General features: G+C 43.7%; 1 protein-coding gene across 1 annotated transcript; it reads right to left on the bottom strand.

The window, feature by feature from the left end:
• Nucleotides 1–1,430: 1,430 nt before the first annotated feature.
• LOC123068001 (polyubiquitin-like) lies at nt 1,431–13,134 on the bottom strand. Its single transcript, XM_044490536.1, has 2 exons — nt 12,985–13,134; nt 1,431–2,117 (listed from the first exon to the last, which is right to left on the bottom strand). The coding sequence occupies exons 1-2, from the start codon at nt 13,132–13,134 to the stop codon at nt 1,431–1,433; spliced, it is 837 nt and encodes a 278-aa protein (XP_044346471.1).
• Between the last annotated feature and the right edge of the window lie 1,784 nt (nt 13,135–14,918).

Raw genomic sequence — 14,918 nt, forward strand, 5'->3', positions numbered from 1 at the left:
GAGATTGCACATTTCTACAAGTTCGCCATTAGTCCAGTAGCATCACCAAACAGCGCCAGAAGCTCTTTGGTAGACAGCAATTCGCTCTCTTTTGGTTTGAGGAAAGGCAATGCATCATCTACTTATAGCGACAGGCGATGACGCACACCCCATCTATCCAGCGGTTAGAACACACCAGCAGCCTCTGCCTTGTCCACCATCATAAAAACATCCATGATCCAAGGAGCAAGAGGGCAAGAGGGGATCTCCCTACCTCAACCTGTGCGCGTACCAAATACGATGCCCCGGTTTGCCATTCATCAACATCTTCGAATTTGTCGTGGTAAGAAGCAGAGAAACCCAAGAACACCATCTTGGCCCAAAACACCTTTTCTTTAAGTCTTGCATCAATAGAGGCCACAAGATGGAATAAAAATCTCGCACGATATCTAATTTAAGGAATATGGGAGGGACCTTGCGACAATGAAAGGTTTTCACCTATTGATCGATCAGTAGGAAATTATCTGGATTGATTGTCCACGGATGAATGCGCTTCGATTCACCATAATGAGCATATTCAACATAGAACTCACCTGCAACGCAAGCGCCTTGGCGTAAGTCTTAGCTAAAACATGAAACAGACTAATGGGCCGCATGACTCGTGCCGTCTGGTCATAGATGGCTGACTTTTGACGCACAACTTCATACAAATCCACATAGCCTCTACACTATGCGTCAGAGTTTTGGTTTTCGGTTTCTGTTTTTTTGGCCCATGGCAAGATTGCTGAATTCAGTTACTTAAAAAACATTTAACAAAATCTTGAACGAAATTGCAAAATCCAGATTTAAATTTTGAAGGAAATTTGATCAAATTTGGCCACAATTGAAATTTGACAAAAAAATTTACTAGGCTGAAAGGTACTTTTCCGTCCCAAACCGAGATGGCCGAAATTTGGCTGAAATTGGATTTTTTTTCGGCCTATGCGTTGAGTGGACGATCGCCTACGGTGAAGTCTGAGTCGTTTGCTCAAGATTTTGAATGGCGATGATGACTCTAGGGGTGGAGTGATGATGATGACGCCTCCGTGCTGTCTTGGTGAGGCCCTCTTTAGAGGGGTGTGCATGTGGTATCTGTTTCGCTCGGTTTTCACTAATAACCGGGCAATCTGGTCTTCGCTCGATTCTCTCTAATTAACTAAGCAACTCTTTTCTTGTTAATGATGAATGCAAAAATCCTGTCATTGCATAGAAAAACATTAACCCGTACTAATAAATGATACGTCGTACTAACTGGTAACACGTCCCTACTTGAAAGGGACAAGGCTGGAGCAAGATATACGAACACAGTAGAATGATAGTTTTTACTCATAAGTCACAACACACCACTAATATAAGCCGGAAGGAAGACTCCAGCAAAATAAAACTAGTGGTTTCACGGCCATCCATCCATCTCAACCACCACGAAGACGTAGACACAAATGAAGGGTGGACTCCTTCGTAACCTTGTAGTCCGCCAAGGTGCCGCTCTCGAGCTGCCTCCCAGCAAAGATGAGGCGTTGCTCCTTCGGGAAAGGGGCGTAGTTCAACTCATAGATCTTCACCTTGACACTATCGACGGTGTCCAAGCTCCCAACCTTGAGAGTGATGGTCTTCCCAGTCAGCACCTTCACGAAGATCTGGATCATGTCTCCTCTCGGAATACACGGGTGGAGGACAAGGAGTATTGTGGACTCCTTGCGGATGTTGTGGTCTGCCAAGGTGCGGCTCCCGTTCTCTAGACGCTTGCCATCGAAGATGAGGCACCGCTGATCTATGGGGAAGCCCTCGAGGCGATAGATCTTGGCCTTCACGCCGTCAATAGTGTCTAGGATGTCAACTTCAAGGTTGTTGATGATCCTGCCCATCAGTGTCTCCATCACGTAGATATGTGTCTTCTCTTCAAGGTCAAGAGTGGAGTCCTGCTGGATGTTGTAATCAGCAAATGTACTGTCATCCTCTAGCTGCACCCCACTGAAGATGAGGTGATACCGCTTCTGGATCTGCTCCTTGACGGAACGGAAGGTATCTGATGGGTGAACCCAGATCCGGATCGTTCTTCCGGTGGGGACGTGGGGTTCTTGACAAAGATGTTCATTGTTCTAGATGAGCTAAAACCAAAAACCGGCAGTCGTTAGACACTTATATATTTTGGCTATAGAGCAATGCACAAAAAAACGTCAACAATTCCAGCAGGTACGTAGTTAAGCAACAGAAGAAATCGAGTCTCAAAGGTCGAGCAGTACATATCAAGATAGTTTCTTCACAACAAAAGTTAATGATGCACAGTTTATAACCTTGTCCTAAGATCTACTCCCCGTCCCAAAATAAATGTCCTTGATTTAGTACAAGACGGAGGGAGTAACTGAGATGATCAGATGAACAACAAATTATATGCAATGTAATCCTAGCAACCCCCGACATGAGATCCTCGCACTAGCTAGTAGCATAGAATATGTATACGCCCAAAACAACAATGAATAGCTCCGTGCGTACCTTGAAGTGGATCGACTACACGTTGATGCTTGTTCGTTCCGCCGGAGAGAGACCAGGCAGGGAGGGAGATCGATCCGGAGTAGTTCAAGAGTTAATTAATTAGGGCTGGGGATGTATGGCGTTGTTTTTGTAGGGTCCAATCCAATCGATTAGGTTTTACAATACGATCGCACATATATATATACCTTTAATTAGTTTCTGTCACAAAATTGGAATATCATTTTTTTCCTTGTATGAATCCCATTCATTTTGGCCGATTTTTTTCATTGGTCTCCTGACACCCGGTTTTCCTTTGCTTTTTGTGCGTTTCTTTTTCTGGATTCATGCTGCGTCTTCCGTCCGGGTTTTTGCCTTTCTTTTCTTTCGGCTTATTTTTTCTTTCTGTTTCTTTTGTTTACCTAGTTTTTTAACAGTTCTTTACAAAACACATGAATATTTTTTATAATCCTAAATATTTGTGAAGAATCATGCATTTTTCAAATTTCATGATTTATTGTAATTTTGTAAACAAAGTTGTAATTTATGATTTTTGAAATTTCACAAACATCCAAAATTCTATTGAAAAAACTTTTTTGGAAGAGGAGTTGTTGGTTTTTTAACCGGGTTTTTTTTGGGTGAATTCGGTTTTCTTTTGGAGCGAAGGATCAATGCTGCAACACTGTTGGTCCTGGCCCACTGATGCCTACTACAAAATTTTATTCTTGTATACTCTGTTTGCCCTCCAAGCGCAGAGTCTGTAAGACGGCAACATATTTTTGTAAGTGGATGACCTAAGATTATCAATCTGTGGGAGGTGTAGAATGAAGATGGTCTCTCTAAAACAACCCCGCAATCAAATATAAGAAATCTCTTGTGTCCCCAACACACCAAATACAATGGTAAATTGTATAGGTGCACTAGTTTGGCAAAGAGATGATGATACAAGTGTAAGATGGATAGTGGATATATGTTTTTCTAATCTGAAATAATAAAAATTATAAGGTAGCAAGTAACGAAAGTGAGCACAAACGGTGCAATGCTTGAAAATAAGACCTAGGATTCATACTTTCACTAATGAAATCTCTCAAAACTGCTAACAAAATTGAATCATATAACAATCCCTCACATGCTGCAAAGAATCACTCCAAAGTTTCTATCGAAGAAAGTAGGACGAAAACGTATATCAACCTCTGTGCCTAGATTGCCCCAATGTCACCACGGGAATCCGCAAGTTAATTACCAAAAAATACAACAAGTGACTCAATAAAATACCCCATTGTCACCAGGGTATCCACATGCAAGACATACATAAAGTGATCTCAAATTCAATATTCAATCCAACATAACGAAACATCAAAAGGCAAGACTCAATTCATCACAACAAAGATAGAAAGGAAAAAACACCATACGCGAACTATATTGACAAAGCTCATGATACATCAAGATCGTGAGAAATCAAGAACATGAGAGAGAGAGAGAGAGAGAGAGAGAGAGAGAGAGAGAGACCGAACACATAGCTACTAGTAAATACCCTCAGCTTCAAGGATTAACTACTCACACATCATCATGAGAACGGTGGAGAAGTTGGTGGTGATGGTGGAGGAGATGTCCCCGGCGACGTCCCGGCGCCACCGGATGAGAGGGGGAAGGGCCCCCTCCTTCTTCTTCCTTGGCCCTTCGGGGAGAGAGGAGGCTCTCCCCTAGATTGGATCCATATGTTGTCTTCTGTTTCTCGCGACTATTTTCGGGGCCCTTCACCATTTCTTATATTTCCGGAGATCCGTAACTCCGATTGGGCTCAAATTTTTAGGGGATTTTCATGCATAAATTATATTTCTTGTAGCAAAAGAAGGCTCCAACCGACCTACGAGATGCTCAACAAGGCAAAGGGGTGCGGCCAGGGGGTAGGCCGCGCCCTGTTTCCTTGTGGAGCCCTCGGGCACCGTTTTGCGTTGATTCTTGTTCCAAAAAATCACATATATTCCCAAAAAATATTCGTAAAATTTTATCGTGTTTGGACTTCGTTTGGTATGGATTTTCTTCAAAACAAAAAAAAATGCAAAAACAGAACTGACGCTGGGCACTGGATCAATAAGTTAGTCCATAAAAATCATATGAAAGTGTATTAAAACCATATAAAATTATTGTAAACATGGCATTAATATTTCATAAATATCGATAAGTTGGAGATGAATCACCCACCGTAAGATATATCATCTATGCATCACCATGGGTGATGCCATGTTATCATTGTTATTATTATTATTATTATTATTTAGGAAATGGTTGCCACGGATATGGTTATTTCCATGGAAAAATAATAAATGCTAGTCTTAACTTTTTAGAATACTTTCCCCAAAGCTCTTCAGTTTCTAAGCGAAGGGCATCACAATTTTTCTATAACTCTGTCATTTTTTACCACACACCCTATGGGCATGCCATGTGATCGTGGCAAGTTTCATCTTTTCTAAAATCCATTTACACCTTTTCAAAATTAAAACTTGTAAAAATTAAAAACAGAAGGGTTTGTGGAATCGCACGTACTCAAGGGGTGCGGGGCACCTCTTTATATATCACCAAAGGTTAATAAAAGTATAGGACATTTAAAGTATGTTAAAATCCGAAAACGTATACAACATGAATTCTAACACCCTTCCTCAATCTGAACCTGGTGTAAAAAAGGTTGAGATTGTGTCTACAGACTTCAAACAAAGAAAGTGGCAGCAGCTTAGTAAAGATGTCAGGATGTTGATCTTTAGACGAGATGAACTCAATCTGTAGTAGCTTTTTTGCAACACATTCCCTCACAAAATGGAATTCAACTTCAATAAGCTTCGTCCGTGCATGGAAGACATGATTAAATGAGAGATAAGTGTCTCCAATATTGTCACACCAAAGAACAAGAGGCATGTTTTGAGGAACACCCAACTCTAGTAGCAAGAACTGTACCCAAACGAGATCGGCAGTGGCATTGTGGCAGCCTTGTACAACTTCTGTATTACTCCGAGAGACAGTGGGTTCCTTCTGAGCATTCTAGGCAGTCAAATTCAAACCAAAAAACACAACATATCCCTTATGGATCGCCTACCATCAGGGCTCCCCTCCTAGTCTGCATCAGAGAAAGCAGTTGATAACCCACACGTATAGGGGATCGCAACAGTTTTCGAGGGTAGAGTATTCAACCCAAATTTATTGATTCGACACAAGGGGAGCCAAAGAATATTCTCAAGTATTAGCAGCTGAGTTGTCAATTCAACCACACCTGGAAACTTAGTATCTGCAGCAAAGTGTTTAGTAGAAAAGTAATATGATAGTGGTGGTAACGGTAACAAAAGTAAAGACAGCAAAAGTAATGTTTTTGGTATTTTGTAGTGATTATAACAGTAGCAACGAAAAAGTAAATAAGCGAGAACCAGTATATGGAAAACTCGTAGGCACCAGATCAATGATGGATAATTATGCCGGATGTGGTTCATCATGTAACAGTCATAACATAGGGTGACACAGAACTAGCTCCAGTTCATCAATATAATGTAGGCATGTATTCTGGATATAGTCATACGTGCTTATGGAAAAGAACTTGCATGACATCTTTTGTCCTACCCTCCCGTGGCAGCGGGGTCCTATTGGAAACTAAGAGATATTAAGGCCTCCTTTTAATAGAGAACCGGAACAAAGCATTAGCACATAGTGAATACATGAACTCCTCAAACTAAGGTCATCACTGGGAGTGGTTCCGATTATTGTCACTTTGGGGTTGCCGGATCATAACACATAGTAGGTGACTATAGACTTGCAAGATAGGATCAAGAACTCACATATATTCATGAAAACATAATAGGTTCAAATCTGAAATCATGGCACTCGGGCCCTAGTGACAAGCATTAAGCATAGCAAAGTCATAGCAACATCAATCTCAGAACATAGTGGATACTAGGGATCAAACCCTAACAAAACTAACTCAATTACATGATAAATCTGATCCAACCCATCACCGTCCAGCAAGCCTACGATGGAATTACTCACGCACGGCGGTGAGCATCATGAAATTGGTGATGGAGGATGGTTGATGATGACAACGACGATGAATCCCCCTCTCCGGAGCATCATGAAATTGGCGATGAGCATACTTTTGCTGTCAACGCAACAACTATGAGATGATGATATCTTCCATGCTAAACAAATTATAGGCGGTTCCCAAACAGAATGGTAAAGTTTATACTCCCCCTCCTCCACAAGCATCAATCCATGGCTTGCTCGAAACAACGAGTGCCTCCAACATTCAACGGGTCCCAGGGGGAGTATTGTTTGCAGTTATTTTGATTTAGTTTGCATAAAGCATGTGACTGGGCATCCCGGCGACCAGCCATTTTCTCGTGAATGAGGAGCGGAGTCCACTCCTCTTGAGAATAACCGCCTAACATGGAAGATAAGGGCAGCCCTAGTTGAGACATGAGCTGCTCAAGCATACAAAACAGAATTTCATTTGAAGGTTTGGAGTTTGGCACATACAAATTTACTTGGAACGGCAGGTAAATACCGCATATAGGAAGGTATAGTGGACTCATATGGAACAACTTTGGGGTTTAAGGAGTTTGGATGCACAAGCAGTATTCCCGCTTAGTACAGGTGAAGGCTAGCAAAAGACTGGGAAGCGACCAACTGGGAGAGCGACAACAGTCGTAAACATGCATTAAAATTAATTTACACCGAATACAAGCATGAGTAGGATATAATCCACCATGAACATAAATATCATGAAGGCTATGTTGATTTGATTCAACTACATGCGTGAACATGTGCCAAGTCTAGTCACTCAATTCCTTTCAAGGAGGATACCATCCCATCATACCACATCATGATCATTCTAATAGCATGTTGGAACGCAAGGTAAACCATTATAACTCATAGCTAATCAAGCATGGCACAAGCAACTATAGTCTCTAAATGTCATTGCAAATATGTTTACTTCATAATAGCTAACTCAGGAATGATGGATCATCATATTTACAAAAACAAGAGAGGTCGAGTTCATACCATCTTTTCTCATCCCAATAAGTCCATCATATATCATCATTATTGCCTTTCACTTGCACGACCGAATGAAGTGTATAATAATAAGAGTGCACGTGCATTGGACTAAGCTGGAATCCGCAAGCATTGAACTCAAGAGAGAAGACAAGTAATATGGGCTCTAAGTTAAATAAACAATCATGCATATAAGAGCCACTAAGCATTTTAAATATGGTCTTCTCGACCCCTAAAGAAAGGAAAAGAAATAAAAACTATTTACACGGGAAAGCTCCCAACAAGCAAAAGAAGAACGAGAAATATTTTTGGGTTTTCCTTTTTAATTACTACAACAAAGAAATAAACTACTACTAAATTCTTTTGTTTTTTTCTTAAAATTTTATCAAACACACAAGAAGAAAGCAGGAAAAAGAAGGGGGTCATACTGTGGTCATACTGGCGGATACCCGTAGGTGAAACTGGGGTCATACTGTGATGCAGCGGCTATCCCCTCGTGAGCTGCAGCGTAGCGTCTAGCTGCCTCCGCTCTCCTCTCGTATTCATCTGCCTCCTCTCTGGTAATAATATATCTTCCTTTTGTCTGAAAATCAAAGAAGGCAGGGGCAGGAAGAGCAATGTGGACTACATGATGTTTGTTAAAGATTAGTTGATACTGGAGAGGTGGTTCTGTCCTCTCAACAAACTGGTGAGAAACCATAGAATCAAAATCTAAATAAGAAGGGGGTAACTCCATATCACCCTCATGAATGTCTATCTCAAGAAAATTAGCTAAGTGGGTTGCATAAATTCCTGCAAAGAAATCTCCGTTATGTCTATTCTGATGCAACCTACGAGCTACAATGGCTCCCATATGGTAAGATTGGTCTCCTAACACAGCACTCCGGAGAATGATGAGATCGGGGACACACATGTGACATGCTTCATCCTTAGCATTTATGCATCTACCTATGAAGAGAGCAAAATAATGTATAGCAGGAAAGTGAATACTCCCTAAAGTGGCTTATGTTATATCTCTAGATTCCCCCATAGTTATTCTAGCAAGAAAGTATCTATATTCAGATTTAGGGGGATCCCTGACACTACCTCATGATGGAAGTTTGCAAGCAGAAGTGAAATCCTCTAAGTCCATGGTATAAGATTTGTCATAAAGGTCAAACATGACTGAAGGAGAATTACGCGAAGATGAAAACCCAAACCTCCTCACAAATGAACTTGTGAGATTATGATACTGGGGGCATTTGTTAGCTTCAAAGTCCTCAAGACCGGCGTTGCGCAAATATGCGCTAAATTCTTCTTTGATTCCCACTTGATTCATAAAATTTTCCGAAGGCCATTCACAAGGCCTCACAGGAGCATCTCTTGGTGGTTCCTCGTCGGCATCACGTATTGCAAGCCTGGGACCTTGCTTCCTTGAAGGGCCACCTTGGAACATCCTCCTAAACATATTGCTTCCTCGGAGAAATTTCTGAAAATTTTAGTAACTTCAAAATAAAAGTCAACCAACTTCAATAAAATTGATAGCAACAACTCCTACAAGTGCCTAGAGCCTATATAAAGCATTGGAACTACTTGGAACCATACAAATTTGACATGCAAGCTCAAGAACATGGTCACCTGTGCAGCACAAATTTGCAATGAATAGAGCACTAGAACAAAAACTAATTGGACCAATGGAGGAGTCACATACCAAGGAACAATCTCCCCAAGCAGTTTTGCGAGAGGTGCTTTGAGCAAGGAGATCGAAAATCACAGCAACGGGGGCTGGAACTCGTGCTTGAGTTGGTTTTTCGTGTTTGTGTGAGGCAGAGGAAGAAGATGGGTGCAGGGATAAGTGGAGGAGGGCCACCGTGGGCCCACGAGGCAGGGGGGCGCGCCCAGGGGGGTAGGGAGCGCCCTCCACCCTCGTGACCAGGTGGCAGCTCCCCCCGCGGTGATTTTTGCACAGTAAATTCTTAAATATTCCCGAAAAATCATATTAAATTGGCATGGCATTCTGAGGACTTTTATTTTCGGGATATTTTTATATTGCACGGATAAGTCAGGAGACAGACAGAAAAATACTATTTTACTTTATTTCTACTAAATAACAGAAAATATAAAGAGGGTACACAAGGTTGTGCTTCTAGTTTCATCCATCTCGTGCTCATCAAAAGAATCCACTAACAAGGTTGATCAAGTCTTATTAACGAGCTCATTCTGATTAACATGAAACCGGAGAAATTTCGAATAGCACTAAGTTACCTCAACGGGGATATGAAAATCCCCAACAATAAGAATATCATACTTTTTCTTGACAGTAGAGAGAGGAAATTCAAAACCTCCAAATATAATCAGTGGAATTTTTCCAATAGAGTTGATACTATAAACTTGAGGTTCTTTCCTCGGAAAGTGTACCATGTGCTCATTGCCATTAACATGAAAAGTGACATTGCCTTTGTTGTAATCAATAACAGCCCCTGCAGTATTAAGGAAAGGTCTTCCAAGAATAATAGACATACTATCATCCTCGGGAATATCAAGAATAACAAAGTCCGTTAAAATAGTAACATTTGCAACCACAACAGGCACATCCTCACAAATACCGACAGGTATAGCAAATGATTTATCAGCCATTTGCAAAGATATTTCAGTAGGTGTCAACTTATTCAAGTCAAGTCTACGATATAAAGAGAGAGGCATAACACTAACACCGGCTCGAAGATCACATAAAGCAGTTTTAACATAATTTCTCTTAATGGAGCAATGCTATAGTAGGTACTCCAGGATCTCCAAGTTTCTTTGATATTCCACCCTTAAAAGTATAATTAGCAAGCATCGTGGAAATTTCAGCTTCAGGTACCTTTCTTTTATTAGTAATAATATCCTTCATATACTTAAAATAAGGATTTGTTTTGTGACGCCCCCGATTCAATCGTACACTAATCATGCACGCAAACGTGTACGATCAAGATCAGGGACTCATGGGAAGATATCACAACACAACTCTAAAAACATAAATAAGTCATACAAGCATCATAATACAAGCCAGGGGCCTCGAGGGCTCGAATACAAGTGCTCGATCATAGACAAGTCAGTGGAAGCAACGATATCTGAGTACAGACATAAGTAAACAAGTTTGCCTTAAGAAGGCTAGCACAAACTGGGATACAAATCGAAAGAGGCGCAGGCCTCATGCCTGGGATCCTCCTAACTACTCCTGGTCGTCGTCAGCAGCCTGCAAGTAGTAGTAGGCACCTCTAGTGTAGTAGGGGTCGTCGACGATAGTGGGGTCTGACTCCTGGGCTCCGTCTGGTTGCGGCAACCGAGAAGAAGAGGAAAACGGGGGAAAAGAGGGAGCAAAGCAACAGTGAGTACTCACCCAAAGTACTCGCAAGCAAGGAACTACACTACATATGCATGGGTAAATGTGTAAGGAGGCCATATCAGTGGACTGAACTGCAGAATGCCATAATAAGAGGGGGATAGCTAGTCCTATCGAAGACTACGCTTCTGGCAGCTTCCGTCTTACAGCATGTAGAAGAGAGTAGATTGAAGTCCTCCAAGTAGCATCGCATAGCATAATCCTACCCGGCGATCCTCCACTCGTCCCCTGTGGAAAATCGATCACCGGGTTGTCTATGGAACTTGTCTGGGTGTGTTTTATTAAGTATCCGGTTCTAGTTGTCATAAGGTCAAGGTACAACTCTGGGTCGTCCTTTTATCGAGGGACACGACTATTCGAATAGATAAACTTCCCTGCAGGGGTGCACCACATAACCCAACACGCTCGATCCCATTTGGTCGGACACACTTTCCTGGGTCATGCCCGGCCTCGGAAGATCAACACGTCACAGCCCCACCTAGGCCTAACAGAGAGGTCAGCATGCCGGTCTAACTCCTATGGCGCAGGGGTCTGGGCCCATCGCCCATTGCACACCTGCACGTTGCATACGCGGCCGGAAGCAGAACTAACCCCCTTAATACAAGAGCAGGCTTACCTTCCAATCCGGCGCGCGCCGCTCAGTTGCTGACGTCACGAAGGCTTCGGCTGATACCACGACGTCGAGTGCCCATAACTGTTCCCATGTAGTTGGTTAGTGCGTATAGGCCAGTGGCCAGACTCAGATCAAATACCAAGATCTCCTTAAGCGTGTTATTGTGAAGCAACCACGAACGCCGACCAGGGCCAGGCCCACCTGTCGCCTAGGTGGTCTCAACCTGCCCTGTCGCTCCGCCACATAGTAACAGTCGGGGGCCGTCGGGAACCCATGCCCACTTCTACTGGGATGGAGCCACCTGTCCTTTCAGCCCCCTTATCCGAATCACTCGCGGGTACTCTTTGAGTCAACCCGACTTTAGTTACCATCTGTAGTATGTATATATGTATAGTATATATCCGTGATCACCTCCCGAGTGATCACGGCCCAATAGTATAGCAAGGCAGACTGACAAGAATGTAGGGCCAATGATGATAAACTAGCATCCTATACTAAGCATTTAGGATTGCGGGTAAGGTATCAATGATTGTAGCAACAATGATAGGCTATGCAACAGAATAGGAGTAACCGAACAGTAACATGATACACTACTCTAATGCAAGCAGTATAGAGGAGAATAGGCGATATCTGGTGATCGAGGGGGGGGGGGGCCTCGCCTGGTTGCTCTGGCAAGACGGAGGGGTCGTCAACTCCGTAGTCGAACTGGGGTTGCCAGCAGTCTCGGGGTCTACCGGAAAGAAGTAACGGAGGGGGAACACAATAAATAACAAAGCAATCAAAGCATCACAAAGCGTAACATGGCAATACGCGGCGCTACGTGTTCCATAACGCGGTAGTAGGTGATACCGGCGATAGGGGAAAACATCCGGGAAAGTATCCCCGGTGTTTCGCGTTTTCGGACAGATGAACCAGAGGTGAAATGTTGCAGGTTTGCTATGCTAGGGATGTGTGGCGGTCGAATAGGCTGCATATCCGGATTCGCCTCATCGTTCTGAGCAACTTTCATCTAGAAAGTATTTTCATCTGAGTTACGGATTAAAAGATATGTTTTTCAAAAGAATTTATTAATTTCTGAAATTTAATTAATTATTTAAATTAATTTGAAATTCAATTTATGACATCAGCATGATGTCATGCTGACGTCAGCAGTCATCAAGGGTTGACTGGTCCACATGACCAGTGGGTCCCGTCTGTGATTGACACATCACCCTAACTAACAGATTAGTTAGGTTAATTAGATATTTAGGTTAATCAAGTTTATTTAGTTCCACTAAACAGGATTAATTAAGTTAATTATTTAGTTAGTTAATTAATTAATTATTTATTATATTTTTAATTCTTTTTTTTAAATCGTTCTGTGGGCGGGGCCCATATGTCATAGGCCCTGGGGGCACAACGGGCGTCGGGTTACGGGTGCAACCCGAACGGCCACACGCCTAGGTGCAGGCGGACCCGGGAGGGCACGGGAACAGGGGAGGCCCGTTGCCAGGGCGTGGCCATGGCCGGAGCGGGACAAGGCCGCGGTGGTGCGCGGCCGGTAGCCGGAGGCGGTGCTCGGCTGCGGCCCAGCAGGAGCTGCGGCAGTGGCCGCGGGAGGGGGGGTCAGCCAGAGCACCAGGGGGAGGCGGGCGGCCATGGCAGGTGCATAGCGAGCACTAGCGGTGCGGGCCACGGCGGGGAAAGGACACGATGGCGACGGCGCGCGGCAATAGCCGCAGCAGAAGCAGAGAAGGAGCGAGGCCGGAGCCCGGGGGCTCACCCACGTTGCAGGGACGAGGGGTGGCGAGGCTCGTTGGAGCCGTTGAGGAGGAAGACGGGGACGAGTAGGCGACGGAGAGGACGACGGGGAAGCAGTCCGGCGATGGCGTTGGCGGAGCGGTCCGGCGAGGGGCGGCTCCGGCATCAGCGCCGTGCGGCGCGGTCAAGGCAGCGCTCCGGGCGGCGGTGGACGACAAAGGGCGTCCGGGACGGAGAGGAGGCAGGCCGGCGAGGAAGGTCCGGCGAGGACGAGCTCCGGGCGCCGGGCTGTGTCGAGCGGCCTCCCTCCTTGATCCCGATCCAATCGGGGAGAGGGGGAGATATTTTCGTGGGGGGGGGGAGTGAGGTGTCGGTGGGTTAGGGTTTCCCCCTGGTGGGGATATGGAGAGAGTGGAGGGGCCGGCTGGGCCAAATGGGTCAGCCAGCTGGGCCTTCTGGCCCAGTTGGCCAGGGGGGCCTTTTCTCTTTCTTTATTTGTTTTTCTTATTATTATTCTTCTCTGTTTTATTTTAGTTACACTTTATTTTTGGTTTAGTAAAATATGACAATAGCTCCAAAAATAGTGTGTCAAAATAATCCACTGTTCTAAGAAGTTTTACCTTAGAATAAAAATAGTTTAGTATTTGGTAAAATATATTAGGAGTATAACTAATTGTTTTGATGTTGTTTTAATCACTTTAGGGTATTTAATTATTTTATAAAGATGTTGTTACTCCACCAATAATATCCATGACTTATTTGTCACATTAAGAACATTTTAGTTTTGACTTTTGGAAACTTTAATTGTTTGACTTGATTTTAAATTTGAATTTGAATCGTTTTTGAACCATCGCGAGATTAACAACAGTAACCGAGGTGACATGGTATCATTAGCGTGGAATTACTGTAGCCTAATTATCCGGGCATCACAATTCTCCTCCACTACAAGAAATCTCATCCCGAGATTTAAGACGGGAGTAAGGGGGAAGGGATTTGGTTGCGAAATTCTAACGAGCCTTCTCGGTCTTGGTTGCTCTTCTTGAAGAGGTCAATCCATTACTTGAGGTCTCTATTTCTCTGCTTCAGTTCATCATGACGAAGTCGGCATCCTTTCTTCAAGAATTCCATCGTACTTATTAAAGAATAAAGGGGGTGGGTATTCCGGGGGAGGAAACCTCTGCAAGGTTGACTATCGGGTATATAACATCGGGGAAGGTGGCGAAAGTAACTCCCGAATTGAAACTTAAGAAATTATCGGGAGCAAAGTAAGAAGGCGGAAAATAGAAGTTTCAAGCGCATAGGCAATCGTTCAATGCCTAGTCAGAAGGTGAAAGGGTCTCAGGGCAACATGAATAAGTATTGCGTCTGATACCAGAATAGATCACTAGGAATGTGGCTCGCGAATTGCATACGAAGCCAAGCGTGAGGATTAACTTTGGAAACAGGGTGTACTGGAGAGTCAGGTTTCGATCGTGGGACTTGTGTGTTATGGGCCCACCATGTGGGTTAAAAGTTGGAAGGGTGGTGACATCTTGCACGATCATGTAAGCAAGGCATGTCAGAGGATAGTCTGTCGATTATGTTGGCAACAACATCGGTACCAAGGGCGAGGGATGAAGAGAACCATTTTCCTGCTCGTTAAACGAGGCGGACCAGTAGGCAAAGTTCTCGTCCATCGGTGGT

Source organism: Triticum aestivum, chromosome 3B (assembly GCF_018294505.1).
Source record: "Triticum aestivum cultivar Chinese Spring chromosome 3B, IWGSC CS RefSeq v2.1, whole genome shotgun sequence".
In the NCBI taxonomy this organism is placed as follows: Eukaryota; Viridiplantae; Streptophyta; class Magnoliopsida; order Poales; family Poaceae; genus Triticum; species Triticum aestivum.